This window comes from Brachycentrus maculatus, unplaced genomic scaffold, assembly GCF_059751285.1.
Source record: "Brachycentrus maculatus isolate JH-2025_06_01 unplaced genomic scaffold, ASM5975128v1 h1tg000491l, whole genome shotgun sequence".
Lineage (NCBI taxonomy): Eukaryota > Metazoa > Arthropoda > Insecta > Trichoptera > Brachycentridae > Brachycentrus > Brachycentrus maculatus.
The window spans coordinates 271,376-291,673 of NW_028281238.1; the positions used below are offsets into that span (position 1 = coordinate 271,376).

At 32.7% G+C, this 20,298-nt stretch overlaps 1 protein-coding gene across 5 annotated transcripts; it reads left to right on the forward strand.

Annotated features, from left to right (window-relative positions):
- Positions 1-108: 108 nt before the first annotated feature.
- Cep97 (centrosomal protein 97kDa) lies at positions 109-19,760 on the forward strand. 5 transcript variants are annotated; one of them, XM_088272273.1, is made up of 18 exons: positions 109-232; positions 350-507; positions 2,749-2,893; positions 5,009-5,124; positions 6,054-6,256; positions 7,205-7,288; positions 8,340-8,496; positions 9,848-9,923; positions 10,929-11,231; positions 11,880-12,245; positions 13,079-13,147; positions 13,988-14,160; positions 14,828-14,925; positions 15,615-15,824; positions 16,294-16,424; positions 16,933-17,051; positions 17,643-17,774; positions 18,180-19,760. In XM_088272273.1, the coding sequence occupies exons 1-18, from the start codon at positions 229-231 to the stop codon at positions 18,567-18,569; spliced, it is 2,934 nt and encodes a 977-aa protein (XP_088128399.1). In that variant the 5' UTR covers positions 109-228; the 3' UTR covers positions 18,570-19,760. The 5 variants fall into 5 exon arrangements, with proteins under 5 accessions (XP_088128399.1, XP_088128400.1, XP_088128401.1 ...); XM_088272274.1 differs by having other exon boundaries at positions 353-507; XM_088272275.1 differs by lacking the exon at positions 5,009-5,124.
- The last annotated feature ends 538 nt before the right edge of the window (positions 19,761-20,298 follow it).

Here is a 20,298-nt window from a genome sequence, read left to right on the forward strand (position 1 = left end):
GGACGATAAGGTAAAAAGGTAGGTACTCTTTGTGTAGAATTATAAAATCTATAAAATATTTTGAATCGATCATTGGCTTATCTAGAAGGCACTGACAATATGATCTATGCTTTTTGTATAATATATAGATGAAAACATGACGTCTGTTTTCTTGTCGCTGTCAATTGTCAATTGAATTGCAATTTGGTTTTCTGGCAATGTTTATTATCTCGTGAAAAACAATCCATAATGGGTATTAAAATATTTAAAATACATTTCATTGCGTTCCCTTGTATACAATCGCCGTTTAATCTATTTGTGGGTGTGTGTTTTTTGCTTTTTATGTCATTTCAGCGTGTTATGTTTTCAGCAGAGGAGTGTTTGGAAACATTGGATTTCTCCAAAAAGTATTTGAAGAAAATTGAAAAAGCTACGGAAAATCAGGCTCGAACGATTGTTACATTGATTCTTGATGAGAATGAACTACAGAGGCTCGATGCTCTTGATTCTTACTCCCGGCTGGAGAATGTAAGTTAATTTAATTTCACAATATTGTTCAGTTTATACCAGTCAATCATACTTTATTTACTGACATTACCGATATTAATTTAATGACATTATACGTCAAATTTAGATTGTTTGGTGTCCATACAACAACATAATTATTTGTTTATAGTTTGTAGTTCGGCATCCAATTCTGTGAATCGGTTTTTATATGAGTAATTCTATCGCGATAAGATAGGACAAAGCTGCCTTTGAAATTTTTCATAATAAAGGATTTCGCAATGCTATAAATTCACCTCTACGTAGTGCCATCTAGCATTATTTATCAAAAACATCCTCTTGTTTATTTTGGTTTCTTGGGTATGCCACAAATTCGCAAATAAATGACAAAACTTCATTTGTTTTATCGATCAAAGGATGAATCATTTAGTAATTATAATACGTAGATGACATCCAAAACAAAATCATTGAAAACGATTGTACCGAAATCGTTTTTGGGCTCGAAGTTTTAAGAAGGAGCAGGGTCGTGTATGGTTTAACTCAGTCCCTGTAGTAATTTGTACCTAGACAGAGTCAGACATTTATAATTTTTTTTCTAAAATTATAATTTTATATGTTATTATAATTCAACCACCCTTTAGGTAGTATTTTATAAAAATTGCAGTAAATATAAATTATTCAACATTAGAATATTATTCTTATGGTTCGTCACCATGAGCATTAAAAAAGAGTCATTTCTGAATGCTTTGAGTCACATTTAACTGTAATATGAAGACAGCATAAAAGGTAAATAAAGTGTTGTCTTCCATTATTTTTAAACATATCTACTTTAACCGCCCTACACATACGAGCGTACGTGATACGCGCGGTTATTCTTCACCATTCCGCGCCAACCCATATGACCTACGAGAAAAAATATCTCTTCCAAAAATATTTCATGGGTACCGGATACACTGATAAATTTTTGTCAGGTTTCGTACCTGACAACATTTTGTGACAACAAATATTTTTTTTACCTGTTTATAAAGAATATGCCTGAAAATAACCCGAGGGTAGGGTGGTCTCTTAACCTTTTCACCCGAAGGGTATAAAAATTACTCACGCTCCGAAGGAGGGTATTTGAAACACTCCAGTCGTATTCATAGAAATATTGACCATTGCACTACGGTGGCGGACAAAATCATATAATACTTTATGTTTTAATTTTAAATCAAACAGATTTTTTTAGTCTACTAAGTTGTATTTTATTAACAAAAACACATAAAAAAAATTATATTGTAACAATGGTTTCCCCTTCTTAGGGCATTATCAAACGAATGTCAATTGCCGATTGTCATTATCAAACAAATGACATTCGATAATTGTCATTATCAAACGAATGACATTCGATATTGTCATTATCAAACGAATGACATTCGATAATTGTCATTATTAAACGAATGAAATTCGATAATTGTCATTATCAAACGAATGACATTCGATAATTGTCATTATCAAATGAATGACATTTGATAATTGTCATTATCAAACGAATGACATTCGATAATTGTCATTATCAAACGAATGACATTCGAAAATTGTCATTATCAAACGAATGACATTCGATAATTGTCATTATCAAATGAATGACATTTGATAATTGTCATTATCAAACGAATGACATTCGATAATTGTCATTATCAAACGAATGACATTCGAAAATTGTCATTATCAAACGAATGACATTCGATAATTGTCATTATCAAATGAATGACATTTGATAATTGTCATTATCAAACGAATGACATTCGATAATTGTCATTATCAAACGAATGACATTCGAAAATTGTCATTATCAAACGAATGACATTCGATAATTGTCATTATCAAACGAATGACATTCGATAATTGTCATTATCAAACGAATGACATTCGTTTGTTAATGACCTAACAAGGCGAAACAATTGTCACAACATAATTTTTTTATGTGTTTTTGTTAATAAAATACAACTTAGTAGACTCAAAAAATCTGTGCTTGATTTAAAATTAATACGTAAATTAAAATGGAGTTCTACAAATTAAAAGCCAAATCAATATATAAATCATATAATACTGTTGTATTTTTGGTCTGGATATATAATTTTTTTAAATCTCTTTTTATTTGGTATTGGATGCTGAACAATGTTACAGTTTCATTTCACTTAGAAACATGTTATTTTTATTAATTTACCTAGTGGCTTACTGATTTTTCAGATTTCCTCATGACATTTGATATTTGTTTTTTAGTTGTCCGTATGCAAGAACAATTTGATGCGTATGTACGGCGTCTGTCGCCTGACCAGTTTACGCAGTTTGAGTCTTAGCAACAATTCCATCATTACCATTGAAGGCCTCAAAGAATTAGTTTATTTAAAAAGATTAGATCTATCATGTAAGTTTAACAAAATACGTAGTGTCATTTGCTTTTTATTTTCTTGCACTCACATCGGTTTTCTTTGCACTTATTATTTCTAGTCGTTTTAACCATGTCCTATCGTTGGTGTTGCCATACCTAAGGGAGCTTTAATTTTCCTAACCTATATATTTTTTTAAAAAGCCAAATCAGACTATATTGCACCTTTTGTTCATAATATATTGATATTTGAGGTAAGTTATGTAAATATATTGAGAGTAATGTAGATAATTATCTCGACAAAAATAAACTGAAATATCGCAAGTCGTATTTCTTCTTATTCTAACATTTATATGATTCCAACGACACATAGGGTAGTGCATCGTATCGAAATTGATCTTAAATTACATGAAATTATGTTGTGAGCTTCAGGTACCAGTCCAGGGTAGTGATCAATAAAAATTAGAGCGTAAAATCCCCCCTGGGAATCGAATCCCGGGGCCTCCAGCATGGTAACCACAACCCTACAGAGGTGGACCATACCTTATTAACATTTAAGATAAAATGGCTTAGTACATAGAGTCATATATGTATTTCAATATGGAAATTTTAATATACATGTTTATCTCAATCTACCATATTTTATTTGTCTTAATTATCTTAAAATTAGGGGTGTGATACACATACATAATACCTTTTTTTATTATTCAAAGTAGATTTTTTTTTCACTGCTGGCAATACTGAACAATTTTTAAATTTATTAAAACAAACAATGGTACATTATTATTATTTTTTATTTCAAAATAGGTCACATAAGATAAAAATATATATTTTAACAGACCTATTACAATAAGCTTATAATAATATATATTTATATATTTTTTAAAACCCTTATCCACATCCAATGGTGCAAAGGGCACTGCATCATATAGAAGCAGTGTTATCTTGATTGTTAACACATGAAGGGAAGGTGATCAGCACTTTGAAGTGCCATTTCATGGTTATTTCATATAAATATTGGAGTGAAAAATCACTTATATTTATTTTATCTCCTGGGAATTGAATCCAGGACCTCCAGCACGGTAAACACACGCGCACCATTACACTGTGGAGGCGGACTTATTTACATTTAACCAATGACGTTATTATTTTTATTGTATTTTTATTTATTTCCAAACTTATTATGTGCCATTATTATTATTATTTTTTAATGGTTTATGGTTGTGTATGTGTTTAAATAAATAAATAACAAGACTAAATGTCATAAGACCATTTTAATGAAGATTGAGCCGTCAAATTCAAACCTTATCATATCGGTGTACATACTGGCAAATAATGTAATTTTGATTTGATGATGAATTTTATAAATTTTTCAACTTTCGAAAATATGTCATTTTGATTTGATGATGCATATTATAAATTTTTCAACATTCTATAAACTGGCAAAATACACTAAGTAGTTTGAAATGTCATATTGACGTGGTTTTAACAGTAAATTTAACTTTGAGTTTAATAGCGGGTATTTTATTCAGGCTAAAAGTTTTAAATAACAGGGATTATTAACAGGAATTTCAGTATTAACATTTTTTGCCAGTATACCCAAAATATTTCCATTTCCTCATTTTTCAACAGACATATCGCTCACTCCTTTCAAGAACGTCATAAATCAAAAATCGTAAATTTTCAGTTGTACATGTTTTCGGAATGCCCAGAAAATGTACTATGTCCCAGCAAAAGCGGCATATTTTAAACTTAATATTTACCCGCTACAGGGCAGAAAGTGTTGTTTTTGCATTTTAAAGATGTATTGTTTAATATTTTTTTTAAATATACTAAATGTTTTTCAAATGGAGAAAAAACATCTAGGTTTTACCTAAAAAGATCTGTTGCACAGTAAAAAGTTCAATAAGTGACTTGATATTTATTTTTAATACATTGTATTATATTTTTAAACTTTAAAAACGATCTCCTGAAAAATCGAGTTTTTTGATTTATGACATTCTTGAAAGGAGTGAGCGATATATGAAAATGGAAAACCGAGTTTGTATATTTTCACTATATTTTTGGTGCCACATTCTCTTGTTATTTGTTTGTAAATGTTCTCAGTTGTTTTCAATAACCCTGTTATTATGATTTCCCCGACTAACTTTGCAGGCAATAACATAAAGTCAATAGAACAACTCAACAATAACATTAACTTGGAGCATCTGGATCTCTCTGGTAATCAGATATCACACATAACCGATATATCATTCTTGAAGTATCTAAAGGTAAATAACCAACTGCAATATATACTTAAATTATATTTACTAACTGTGGTTAGATGTGACTTTTTAACCGCCCTACCTTTGGCTTATTAATCCAAAAGTCGGTAAAGAATCCTCGAGTTTTTTGTTGTGGCAAGATTTTAATATCTTAGATAAGTTTTCTACATACTATACTTATTTACAATATACCAGACAATTTAAGCCGAATAATGACACACTGTGTTAATAAAATATCTTTTAATAAAATATCTTAAATTAAAGTTTTTTTACTGACATTTCTTGGTTTCCGTATTTGTTATAAGAATAAAACAACAACTGTAAAAAACTATTTTTAAATGCAATTTATATATACAGGGTGAGGCACGGTCACTTCCTTTTTTTACAATTTGCACCACAAAGTGTCAGTTACTCCTAGAGCGCATTCTTATAGCGCATTTGTATGGGATCTAAAGTAATTTTTTGAGATAAGTTTAGTGGATGAACGAGGAGTGCGCGTTTGCCATGGAGGCCTAATTTTTTCTTTGGGCGGTTACGTCATCAAACTCAGCGTGCATTCGAAAAATACAATATCGCGCCCGCAGGTTGTGCCTCTGATTGTAAATCGATTTGTTTGTGGGTGACACATTCAGGGATTCTGGTAGCGTGAAGAAGAAAAATGACGGCCCTTCAGATGCCTGAAAACATTGTCGCCATATCTATTTCTTCGATTTTTTTTACACCCAGACTAGAAAAATGGATGAGAGGAATGTGTGGTTCCAACAGGATGGCACCAAGACTCACACTACACAAACTTCCATTATTTTTTCGCGGGAACACTTTCCCGAAAGACTTATCTCTCTTTATCTGCCCCTTCAGGGAAGCGGCGTGATAGTTAGCCAAGTTTTTTGTTTTATTTCAAGAAGAGTACTATTATTTTTTATAATTGTTTTCAGCATTTGTATTTGGAAAAAAATCTGATAAGCAACTTGAAGCAATGTGAGCGATATCTACCCGCATCTCTACTGACTCTGGGCTTGGCTTGCAATATGCTGTCAGATCTGAACACCATTTGTCACCTGAGCCACTTGGAGCTGCTGGAGACCATCACGGTGGAGGGAAATCCCTGTCTCAAGCCCGCCCTTGACCACGACAAAATGTATCCTTCTGATTTTAATTTTATTATTTTAATTTTTATTTTATTTATTTATTTATTATTGACATAATTACACTTTTTTATTAATTTAATCAATTAAACCATATCCGCTCCCTAGGTGGAGCATATGGAGTCCACAAACTGTCTCCAGGCTTTTCTGTCGGCTGCCAACTCCCTTGCATCCTCCCAAGTCAGATCCGCGTCCCGAAGTTCTGACGAGAACTGCCGACGAATTGTCAGCAGTGGTCGTCCTGGGCGGCGCGAACCTGATGCCTTGTAAAACAGGCAAGCTTGATTGAGGCTCTCAGGAGGCATGCGGAGTACATGGCCAAGCCAACTGAATCGCCTTTTCTTGACAACAGTTGTGACTAAGATTTTTTATACAATTTAATATTTAATAATATTTAGATTTCTTTTTTATACACTTTTTTATACAGTTTAATATATTTATTTACATTTCTACTCAATACAATCTTATAATTTTAGTTGCGCTGGCCTCTCCAAAAAAAAACTGAACTCTTGGGCTTGGAGAGGGACTTTTTGTTGTTGTTTTTGTTTATAGTATCATGTTTAACATTAAAAATACATATATATTACCGGGGAACATATATATTTATGCAGTACGAGGTAGTTATCATGTTTAGTTTTCTGTTGTACTGTCTGTACATATTTTTAGTGTTCGTTAAGTTTCTTTTTTAGAGTGTTTGTGTCTTTTATATTTTTAATTTCTAAAGAGAGGCTGTTGAAATTTTTTATTCTCTAGTATATGTAATTTTGTTGGTACTGTTTTGTGTTGCACTTGGGTATTTAAAAAATATTTGTATATCTTTTGTTAACCAAATAAAATTTGAATAATGCAATGCACTTCACTTCCCTCTGCAACGACATATGTCATGTTTTGATTCAATATTGAGTAGGTTAGTATGTTGATCCTTAACACTTTGCCAACAGTGAATTTGACTACAGGCCCTTTATTAAAAATTGGGTCATGAATGTTAAAGAAGTGGATGGCTACGCCGTGAACGCAATGGAGAGGTATGTTAAATTTATACTTAGTAATTTAAAAAAAATAAATAAACATAAACATTAAATAAAAAAATTACTAGTCTGCAAACAATTAAAAAAAATATATATATTATTATTTTTTTTACAAAAAACTAAATATTCTGATTTTTACTCACTGCAACGAGCCATATGTTGATGAGGCTCAGTTTGATTAAATGAAAAAGAACGAAAAGAAAAAGCACGCAAATTTTTCACAATGCTTGTGGGTACACAATATTTTCGCAGCCATCAAAAAGTACAGTATCCGCCTTGAGAAATTTTTAGTGTTCCGTATATTGTAGTTATTTCCAACAGATGGCGCAACCATTGCGGTAAAAAGAAAGCTGCTTAGAAATAGGTGTTTTTACCAGTTGTGACTCGAAGTTATTGCACAAAAATGTTTGTTATGAAATTGGAATCTTTGCCAATCAAAGGATGCGATAGTGAAAACTCCTGGGACGAGTCAATTTCACATGTGATTGAAAATTTTCTGTATTTTTCTCAAATTAATATTTATAAGTATGTTTATTAAAAAATGCTGTTTTATTTGAGTAGTTTGATATTTTCTCCACCAATACCAGAAAGAAATACTAGAATCGGTCAATATTTGAGAAAACTATTGTTAATTATGTACACACCTAATAAAAAGGACCTTACTTACTTATAACCCTCATCTGCACCTAATGGTACATAGGGCACTGCATCGAATTGACACAGTGTTATCTTGATCATTACATACATACAGGCAAGGTGATCACTCTTGCGTTTCAGGAACCAGTCCAGAGTAATATTAAATAAATATTACAGTGTAAAATCACTAATATTTGTTTTCACCCCCCCTGGGAATCGAACCCGGGACCTCCAGCACGGTAGCTAAACATGCTGACCATCACACCACGGAGGCGGACGATTAAGGACCACTTTTGCAAAAAAGGTCTTCAGCAATTTTAGCATATATGTATTATATATAATCATTAAAACGGTTCATACAGGATGTATTCCATTTTGGCTGATCGGTCAAATGTTTTTCTATGGTTGACAGCTTGAAAGCCGAGTGGCTATACAGCCAGGGGCGCGGTCGGCAGTTCCACGAGGGGGAGCAGGAGCGCTTGGTTCAGTACCTGTGCAGTACCTGCCCATACGGAGACTCTGCACCCGAGACTGAAGAACAGAGAAAGCTACGGCTCATCCTCAGTAAGGTGTGTGTCACTTTTCTAAAAAACCCAAGCAAATGGGTTTTACTACTAGCATTACCAAATAAACCTTTAACCCTTTCCGGTCCCCCAAAATTAAAAAAAAAAATCTAGGTGACAGTTACATTCCAATTGGAAAAAAACCTTTTGTCTTCTGCTCCACATACTGTTGTCATAGATACGAGTGAAATAAATGTAAGCTTGGAATTTAAATAAATAATACTAATGATGAAAAAATGACAAATGACATCCGACATGGGACCTAAGAGCAAAAAATCGATGTCAAATGAGATTCGACATTGGACCAGTAAAGGTTAATGACCCTAATACTTTGATTAGAAGACATTATAAATTTATTTATTTAAAAAAAATAGAAATATTTTTGTTTTTATTATTTACAAAAATACTTACTAAAATACTATTTTATACTATTTCTGTGAGCCTAACGGCTCATTATTAAAATAGGTGTCAAATTGTAGTAGAGTGGGCTCGAACCCAGAAACTCTGACTCGAGAGTCTTTGACACTAACCCTGGGACCATAACCCGACACTCGTTGCATGTTCATATATGAACCCACCTTAATCCACTCCTATATATTAAAAAAAATAAGTATAAAAAACCTCTAGTGTAGTATGTATTTATGTAGGTAATAATACAGAAGCAAAATACCATATATCGCTCACTCCTTTTAACAACGTCATATATCAAAAAACTTGAATTTTCAGGAGATCGTTTTAAAAGTTTAAAAATTTTGTGAAATGTATTAAAAATAAATATCAAGCTGCTTATTGAACTTTTTGCTGTGCAACAGATCTTTTTAGGTAAAACCTGAATGTTTCCTCTCCATTTGAAAAATATTTAATATATTTCAAAAAATAATTAAACAATATCTTTTCTTCAAAATGCAAAAACAACACTTTCTGCCCTGTAGCGGGTAAATATTAAGTTAAAAATATGCCGCTTTTGTTGAGATATAGTACATTTTCTGAGCATTCCGAAAACATGCACAACTGCAAATTGACGATTTTTGATACATGACGTTGTTGAAAGGAGTGAGCGATATGAATATTTTTTGTATTATTGACTAGGATTGATACATAATTTTGAAATTGACACGTTTTTAAGACATCTATAATTTAATCTTCTTTATCTGAGGTCAAATGTGGACCATTGATAAAAAAAATTGCATCTGGGTCCATATTTAGGTATTTATCTATGGATTATTTAATTGTGATTTTTTGTGCAGGATGAATCTTACTTATAGTGTTCCATGCATTCGTGGTGATGTGTTAGGATATACGTTTGGATGACATTCTGATAGTTGTAAAATACAGAGTGCTTTTTTTACATGTTCAGGCCCAGCGTTATCAGCAACAGCTGCGTGACCAAGGACCGACCCCACCAAGAGCCAAACATTCTCCAAGAATGCAAGGTAATTAAATAAGTAAAATAAAGTATAGTGCATTCTCAATTTACCATATTTTTATATTATAGTGACATCTATCTGCTACATAGCAGACAAGATTAGAGGTTTGAGACATGATTTTTAAATATAAAGTTGCTAACTGAAATGCACAAAAATGTCTGCCGTAACATAAGGTTTCTGAAACGCACACCATCGCAACTCAAGGTTTCTAAAATGCAAAAATATGTCCTCACCATAAAAAATGTGTTGGGCGTTTTTTTTCATCAACCCCGACCCTAATGAGTATACTGATTAGGGTCATATACTAATCACTGCAAACCAATTCCGATCTGTAGAATGTTTTTTGGCATATCTTGCGCTCTACCAAAAGTAAGCAAATAGAACGCTTATAAGCGTCTCCCACTCTCTATCAACAGTATATAAAAGACACTTTTAAGTGTTTCCCCGTAAAAATTGTACTAATTATAATAATTGAATTAAATAAAAATTTGACGATAAGGATTTATCAAAAGCTTCTTTGATGATATAAACCTCTCGAGTAGTAAGATATTTATGACAAGTTCAGTCGATAAAACATGTAACTAGCCGATAGATGATCTAATTGTGTTGTATCATCAATAAACGGCGTTGGTGGTCCAAACCCTGACATAATCTAGAAATATGGGAGAAATTATCACAACGCCTCAAACTTATTAGAGAAATGATCACTTTGCCCCAAACTTGGGGCCACACGCTATCTTACCTCCTATTCTATAAGCGCTTGTGCACTACGCGGAATTTTACTGTCCGGCAGTCCGGTTAGCATGAAATACGCACAATTGGCTTGTGCACTTGTCTGTCTTTCTTTTGATCGGTGCGCTCGATTGGTGCATGATCACTGTATGCATGAACTCGATCACGCTATACTGTCGTAGTCGCTTTTATTTGAAGAAACCAGACTGCCAGACAGTAAAATTGAGTGTAGTGCACATGCGCCCTATGGCTTTTCATTTTTTAAAATTTTATTTCCAGCACGCATCGCCGGCAGAATGGTGAGCAAGTCCCCCGACCGCGCCATGTCCAGCAGCTACCACTCGGCCCTGTCCAACAAGCAGCACGGCCTGCTGCAGCAGTCCAGCCCCATGTCAGCCAGCTTCTCAGGCTTGAGCCCGGCCATGAGCCAGAGCTTCGACTCCTCGGCCGTGAGCGCCATCCTCAACTCGGAGCCCGACGGCAACCGCGGACAGCGGCTGGCCGAGAAGGTCACCGAGGTCAGGGTGGCCAGGGACACGGTGGAGAATGAAGCAAAGGAAGACAAGAAAGAGAAAGTTGAAGGTAAGTACTGAGATTTTTTTTTTTTTTTTAAGTAGTAACCCGCAAAGACTCTATTACAGGTTTGTCTGCAGGTAGGATAGTAAGGATAGGGAAGGTAAATGTGAAAAATACATCACAAACACCCAGACCATTTGAAAATAAATCTTTCTGGAATTTGTTTTGCACTTGGCAGGAATTAACCCACGACGCCAGATTTGCAGTTGAGCGCCTACCCAACTACGCCACGGCATCTGTCGTACGTTGATGAAACACCTATCGTTCTTTTAATGTGAACATATGTTCCCGATAGTTACTGCTATGTTGAGCAATATCTCATTGGATATTGATCTGTTCCATGTGTCTGAAGGAGTTTTCGGAAGCGGGGTTCTTCTTCACCTTTAGCAATAGTTCTTCATATATTTTATTTTAATGTATTTTTTATGTATATGATAATTTTTTTTTTATAGTTTATAATGTATGTACATATATTTTAATTAAAATAAATAAATTGAAAATTGAAAATTGAAATTGAAATTGAACATTACACAGAGTGATAAGCCCTGGGAATACTTCCATATTCTTTCATGTGAAAAGAGCTATAGATGTTTCATATAAATTTGAAAAACCATTCTAGTGTTCGTGTAATATTCTAAAATCACCTTTTTCCAGTAAACATGGATTCAAATAAGGCATTGAATCAGCCATTGGAAGCCGCTTCAAAAATGGTGCCTGTTCCGGATTCCCTGATGAGTCCCGATTACCAGGGACCTCTGTTCACCCAACAGCCTGGACTGATCATCAACCAGACCCAGGTGGTAGTCCGTCGGACCGTCGGACTGAACGGCGCTCAGCCGTGCAGCGGGACTGCCCACAGTGCTCAGGGGCAGTCGTATATTCCCAACGCGGTCGCCGCGAGCCCGCACTCCAATTCGCACTCCGACCTTCCGGTAATGAATTGCTCCGGGAGTAGGAAGATCGCCGTGCAGAAGACGCCCGTTGGAAAAGCTGCACCGACAAATATAAGGAATAGCAAAGGTATTATTTTTATTACACCGTAAATTTTATTACATTTTTTTATTATCTGTGTCGGGTTGTGGTCTCGTGGTTTAGACTAGATTTAAGGTTCTGTTTTTGTTTGAGTATTTTTTGGCTGTCGTCGTTCTGTTCTCCCGTTCACATTTGCCATACATACTTTCTTAGTCATTCTCTGGTTATCCATTCGCTCCAGTTCAGCCTTACATTACTTTCAAATATCTTAATATTTTAAATTCTTACTGTTGATATTAAGTATTTCAAGTAGAGTTATTTTGCCATATCGCTCACTCCTTTCAAGAACGTCATTTTTTCAAAATATACTAAATATTTTTCAAATGGAGAAAAAACCTTCAGATTTTACCTAAAAAGATCAGGTGCACAGTAAAAGGTTCAATAAGTGGCTTGATATTTATTTTTAATACATTGTATTATGTATATTTTTAAACTTTAAAAAAGTTCTCCTGAAAAATCAAATTTTTTGATTTATGACGTTCTTGAAACGAGTGAGCGATATGTATTTACATATAATAAGTGATTATTCGCACAAATAATGTTTACAACTAAAAAAAATAGTAAACATAATTTGTAATTTTAAGTAGATAGTGCAAAATAAAATTTCAATGACTCTAAGAACTGTAAAATTCTCAACAAAAAGAAGGTAGCGTTGATTGCATATTCAAATAAAAATTTTATAGAAGAAATTTTACCATTTTATAAAAATGTTTCAAGTAGATTATTTTTGACAATAAATTATCTGCATTTAAATTATGGTATTAGAAAAGTTATTTTTGATCGCCGTAAATGGTCGTTATTTAAAGATCTGTGTTTTTTAGGGTCTCCCCAACTTTCCAGAAGCGCCATGTCAAGTCCCAAATTGAGGAATTCTACTGATCAAAGAAAAGGTAATAATGTTTTTTTATAATGCCTGTAGGGTAAACAGGGGTATCGTTGACAACTCCCTGGTAATTGACACCATTAAATTCATATTATTCATTGATTCGGCATTAACTTTGTGGAATGACATGTTGGTTATTTAAAAAAAAAAGAAACACATGTAATAAACCACTTAATGAGTTTTATTTTTATTATACACTATTATTACTATTTTTGAAAACTTACAGATGTTTTCATCTACACGTGAAAATTAAAAGTAAAATAAAATGTGTTTCAATTGAAAAAATTAATTATACATATATAAAAAAATTAAAAATAATCTTATAATTTCATATGTGAACATGTATTATTTGAAATCAAAATGGTTTTTTGGACAAATAAAAAAAAATCGACTGCATATATGTTTGTATGATTTATACAATACATATATCACATTATTTTGCGATATGAAATAAAAATGTTCATTTTATCACATGTTTGGCTTGGCCAAAAAAATCAATTCTAGCATGTCACTTATTACATTTGAAATCTAACAATAATCATTGATTTATGTATTAATTTTAAATCAAACACAGATTTTTTGAGTCTACTAAGTTGTATTTTATTACGAATGTCTGAAACATTCGTTTGATAATGCCCTAACAAGGCGAAACAATTGTCACAGTATATTTTTTTTTGTGTTTTTGTTAAAAAAATACAACTTAGTAGACTCAAAAAATCTGTGTTTGATTTAAAATTAATACATAAATTAAAATGGAGTTCTACAAATTAAACGCCAAATCAATGAATAATCATTGATATCGAAACAATATTTGAGTGGTTAATATGTGTTAAAATACGTTTTTCAGGAAGCTTTTCATCCCGTTTGCCGCAGCAAAACAACGAAGAAATGCAATCAGCGAAGAATTTGTATAATCAGACTTTGCACACGAACAATGCTTCAAATTCTAATTTGAATAGCAAGAAAACAAATGGACATAACAAGACTGTCAATGCACTATCCGGTCAAATGGAAATTCAGGTTATTTTTATAATATTAATTTTTTTAAATAAGATAACATTTATACTACACTCAGACCTCATTTGGCGTTTGATGGTTATATGATTTCCAATGGAAAATAGCAATTCACTTTGCATTGTTTCAATTTGCGTCGCGATATTTTGTTACGCAAAGTGAGGTATTAGTGTATTCATCCCCCTCCTAACTGTGGTGATTACAACGATATATAGCCATTATGAAGATGCATGTATGACAGAAGTTTGAATGGTCACATAAGGAAATAATGCAACGCTGAGATAAGCATTATCGATAAAATAAAGAATGGTGTATTGCGGAGAAGCGGCATGATAGTTTGTTAGTTAATTTTATACATACATATCGCAAAATGCACTTGGTCACTTTCTCCCGTATGACTACGATATATACATATGAACAACATTCGCAGATGCTCCAATCGCAAAAGCTTTCATAGAAAACATTCGGTACATACATATATACGGTCATTTTTTGATGAGATTGTTTTTTTTTGTATATCCTTATTTTTCTATATTTCCTCAAATGTAATCCAATTTTTTTTTTGCATTCCCCCAGTCTTTAAAGTGATATATAAGGTTCTATTGTAATAACTGTTTCATGTGGTGAAATTAATATTTTTGATAATGTATTAATTTTTTCCATACCTTTTCAGGTTACTCCACCTCATACCCAGGGAGCTAATAGTTCTGATGAAGACAGCGAAATGTGCGTTGAAAAGTTGCAATCAATAAAGAACGCTGCCTATCAAAGGTAAATTACTTTCATCAACATTTTTTATTGATATTTTGACAAAGATGAATAAAAGTATAGAAGTCTGAGCATTTACAGGACTTATGACCCACCATAGGCTAATTTAGGTGATCAATTTATACATATGTATTACTCACCATTATTGTACCGATAGCAATAATCTCAAATATGCATAAAGAAGTGTTCTTATTACTTGATGCTTTTTTTTCCACAGGAATAGAACTAAAAATATCAGATTATTGTTTTTTTTTTTTTAATTTTAAGAGTTTATGTTCATAATTTAAAGGTGTCTAGTTCAAAAAATAAAACAGAAGTAATAAAAAATTTATAAAAAACTAAACCTTCCAATAAAAAGCATCAAGTGATAACTGGCTAGCTCAGTTCGTTTGTTTTTTTTTATGAAACGCAAGCAAGTAGAAACGCGCGAGCAGTGCTCGGGTCAGCATGATACGATACATGTGCCAAGTGATTAAAGTAACCAATTTTTTACTGATTCATTTTCCTTTTATTTTCAACATAGAATTGATTTTTCCCACTGAGAAAAATTTCTGCAAATACACTAGCGAAAAATGTGACAGAGGAGATCGCAAAAAGTTGTTGGTTTTACCAGTGAAAATGAGTTACAGCATTTTGCGACATTGGCGATGTTTTCTGTTGTCTCAGGGGTTATTTGTGGATATATTTTTCAGGCAACAGAAGCGGTCTGTTTCTGACAGTGGCTCTTCCGAAGGTGTTGCCACAGGCACTAATAAATCCGCTAATAAAAAGGGGAAAACCCCGTATTGTGCGGCCGTCACCATACAGAAGTTGTGGAGGGGATACAGAACCAGGAATTTGAATCAGAAAACCGGGAGTATCATGCATTCCATACAAACCATGAGAGCTAGACAGTATATAGAGTGAGTTCTGTTTTTTGTTATTATTCTTAGATTTTAATTTGATTTTTATGAGAAGTATTTATATGCAGTGCTGATCGTGCTCCGGATGATCATGGGATAAACCATTTGAAGCCCATATGTGATGTGCGTACAAAAGTTAAAAAAAAAAACTTGACAACTTGCTGTTCTCATGTCAATTCTCTAACAATACTATACTTTTAACGTGATAATGTCGATTTTTGGCAACTGAAATGAAGGCACACGTGTATGTCTATAGGCATGTAATATCCAATCTATTTTTCTGTAAAGAAATACACTAAGTCTGATTAATCTATTCTGGTCCTAGAGATAATTCTTTATTATAATAGGTGCTTAGTGCATAAGAGCCAATAATTGTATGATAAATTATAGATGAATGATGAGTCATTTGAATACATAGATGATGATTGGTGAAGGTTCTACCATGTTTATTCTTTCTTGTCTCTTATAGAAAGCTGTCTTGTGATATGGAAGCGACAAAGGCAGCTTTGGACAGCGAAAGGAAAATACAACAGCTACAGATGCAAGCAATTAGTGCGCTGTGGAAGAAGATATCAGCTATGGAAGTTAGCTGTGGAAAAGGTACGATTGATCATTCGGGCTATTCTACTAATCGCCAAATCTTTGCCACGCCAACTGCGCGATAACAAATTGTTTAACCATGCCATACGTACTTCTTGGGTTATTTCTAATGGCAAAAAATGGTGTTAAAAAATGTAAAACGGAGTAAATGAAATATGTATGAAAAAATAGGGGTTTTATTTCTCAGTTTTTAACAATGCTTCAGTGATACAATGGAATATATGTGAATAAATGTAAATGCTGTATTATATTTAAGATTGAATATACGATATTGAGAATGGTTAGCGAGAATATAAGGAGGTGAAATGGAAATTTGAATTATAGAAAATGAGAAATGTAAAGAGAAAACGAGGTTTTTCTGTATGTAGTTTATTAAGTATTGTAGCAGAATTGGATGATGAAAGAAATGTTTTCTTTTTACATGCAATTTTATATTTTCCCAATCATCTGTTAAAAGATTTAGCCCTTTACGCTAACACATTAGAATCAATTATGTTCTAATTTCCAGAAGGTGATGCTTGCCCAAAAGAAATTTTAGCATTTGCCAATGAGAAAAGCGATGTTAAATCAAGCAAAGACGATGCAGTAAGAGAGTTGACACAGACTTGCAGTATGTTGCAAGCTCAGGTAAATAAACTCACCTTTAAAATCTAAATATAAATCAAATATATCATGTCATCCGCCCTTCCGTGATACCATGACTCACGAATGAGATGTACCTAACAAATGATTTATTGAGGGTAAACCCAGTGATTACAGATTTTGTAGATTATAGTGTAGTGGTTAGCACGCTAGGCTACCATGCTGGGAGGTCCCAGGCTCCATTCCCCAAAGGGTCAAAATGAATATTAGTGATTTTTCAGTCTAATATTTATTCAATATCACCCTGGACTGGTACCTGAAGCGGAAGGCTGATCACCTTTCCTTCGTGTATTTCATAAACAAGATAACACTGCTTCTACATGATGCAGTTCCCTATGCACCATTGGGTGCGAATAAGGGTTAGAGAAGAGAGATTACAAATACGATAAAAATAAATAAATCTGCATAATTCAAGGAAATTCAATCACAAATTACTGTATTTTTTTTTTGGTAGCTTCAAAAATACTTCCAAAATATGTAATTATTTGCTGATTAATATTGGTTTGCGCATAACCAATAATAATGCCATCCGCAAAACATAGAAATAGTTACCAAATATATTGTTATTCCCAACAGGTTCAGCAGCTACAGGGGTCGATGAGAGATATCCTGCAGTTGGTATCCAGTAAACATTCCGGGATACAGTCCCAGTTGGATTGCGGCGGGATCGCCACACAAACTGAGATCAGTGCCGTGCACACTCCGCAGGTTAGTAGTACCTGGAGACTTAATGCTTGATACATAAATATATTATGTTATTTATTGTTTCGGCATTCATTTTGTGGTAAGACATGATTTAATTTGAAATAAAACATTTGTTTTTTACCACTTGAGTTATATTTATTTTATCAAATCTTTTAATAAAATAATTGTACATTATAAGTATGTAGAATAAAATTTAAAACAACTTAAAAAATATGAAATAAATACATAATTATGTAACGATAGTTGTGTAAAAATAAAAATAAACCTGTGAGGAAATGTTTCTTAAATTTTTTTTTAAGATGAATAAAAATAATATTAAAAGTGTATGGTTTTCAACTTTAATTGTATGATTTTAAACAGCATACATTTAAGTCTTTTGTATTTATTTATTTTTCATTTTTAATTTAGGGAGAATCCTCCGGAGTGTGGCCGTATCACAAGACTGTCTCCAGGCCGTGCTCTCTTTCCCTCACGGTGCAAAACAATAATTTTAAACAAAAACAATCTGAATCCGTCCAAACCGAGACAAAGGAATGCGATTCCGGCACAGCCACAGGAGAAAATGACATACAATTACCCGGGCAAACTGACAGAGTGTCCTCAGAAAACACAAACGAAAATGAAGGAGGGCTAAATTCCCAGAAAACAGCTGGTGATGAGGCGGCCATTTTGAAAACAGAGAAACAACATGAAGTTGGCAGCGGTGACAGCTTTGTAGAAAATTTGAAAAAGGAATGTCTCGGTGTTGCCAGTAATGAAAAATTAGTCTCTAACTCATCAGGAAAAAGGGACTCATAAAAAGTACAAATATTTAACATACTCTTTTGTTGTTTATGCTTAGGATGACTAAAATTATTTTATATATTTGCATTTATGGGTGTAAGTGTGAACACTTCAAAAGCTTATTACACATTAACTTATAGAACATATTTTATTTTGCATGAAGCATTCCTGTTAGTGTGATTAATAATATTAAAATAAAATGCTGCTTTGTTTAATACCGTTCATCTATTTAACTTGATTTGACATATTTAATAAATAAAACATTAATAACCTAAGTTAGGTTAGGTTAAATAAATGTTTTTTTTGTATCACTCTGTACATAGTTTTTAACTATTGAAAAAAAATGTTAATATGCCAATGCACTCACAAAATGGAGTTTATAAAGTAATTGTCCAAAATATATTATTTATTGCTGTTATTAAAATTAGTTGTTAAACTGATAATGTTTTACGGTAAGCTAGTGATATTTCACATTCCTGTTATTAAAATTACACAAATTGTTGGTAGCTTGGCTTATGACCCCCATCCACACTCAAACATGTAAGGCAAACATGTTAAAGTATGTTGGTGCCAAAACGTTTGTGGGTACAACATAGTAGGTAGTTAAGGAGCTTGGCTTTGTGTTCAACCTTCTGACATAGGGACATGTCAATTATAATGGACGATTTATAGTTTCACCTAATTTATTGTCATAATTAAACTTTAATTGAAGTAATAAGTTGATCTGTAGATCAGGGAACTAAATGATTGAACTGCGACTAAAAATGTCAATAGAAAAGAGAAAAATTTATGACAATCAGACTTTTAGAATCTTGTCATATCAACATGAATTTAGTCGCAGTTCTACTGCAAAAAGGGTTGCCAGTTACAAAGGAAAAAAGTACTTAATTTGTTTTGAGTAAGTTCTTAGGGAAAGTGAATATTACTTTACAATATGTATTTAAATTAGTAAATAATGTGGCATGTAGCGTGGATAATATGATAGATGTGCAAGGATTTGGTTAATAAAATTGATTAATGATAACAGTTTTGGACTAAATTCATTATCTCTGCAGGGTTTAAAGCATACTTTGGGACGTAAGATGCAAAGAGGTGACAAGCATAAAGACACAATTATGCTATACTTGTGGAAAAGATAAAAAATATACAGAGTAAACTAAATGTACACACCAACCAAGTATACCAATTATAAAAATAAAATAAAAACCCAGCTACAAATCCCACCAACTTTTATTACCAACATCTTCACCTGACATATTTGAGTGTCTGTGGACCCCTTTATATATGTGTATATAAAAATGTACCTTTGTTTTTATAAATTGATGTCTTTTAAAAATTCCTTATGTTGCTGTGTATTTTGAGATTTTCCCATTTTAGCCTTCAAATTACACACAATACAGGGTTAATTTTTAAGTAATAAAAAATAAAACGTGACTTATATGTAATTTTATAATGCGAAAAATAATACTCATTTGTTTAATTTAAATAAATATTATATTTTATTCGGTATTATCAATACAAAATGTATTAAAATTTGCTGTGTGATTACGTTGTTAAAATTATTTCTTCAATAAGAATAATTGCATTTAAGTATTGAACTGATGACAATATTATTGAAAAATATTAGCTCCTTAAATTTACAGTCTGCCCAAATCATTATGATCGTTACCATTATCAGGATTGAAATTCCGTGTTTAAGTACAATAAAAAAATAAAATAATCCAATAAGCATATTATCCAGTTA

Excerpts from the sequence above, each read along its gene's own strand:
- Cep97 (XM_088272273.1), top strand. Across the intron at positions 8,497-9,847 it reads TACGGCTCATCCTCAGTAAG|GCCCAGCGTTATCAGCAACA; the intron begins GTGTGTGTCACT and ends TTACATGTTCAG. Across the intron at positions 13,148-13,987 it reads TTCTACTGATCAAAGAAAAG|GAAGCTTTTCATCCCGTTTG; the intron begins GTAATAATGTTT and ends TACGTTTTTCAG.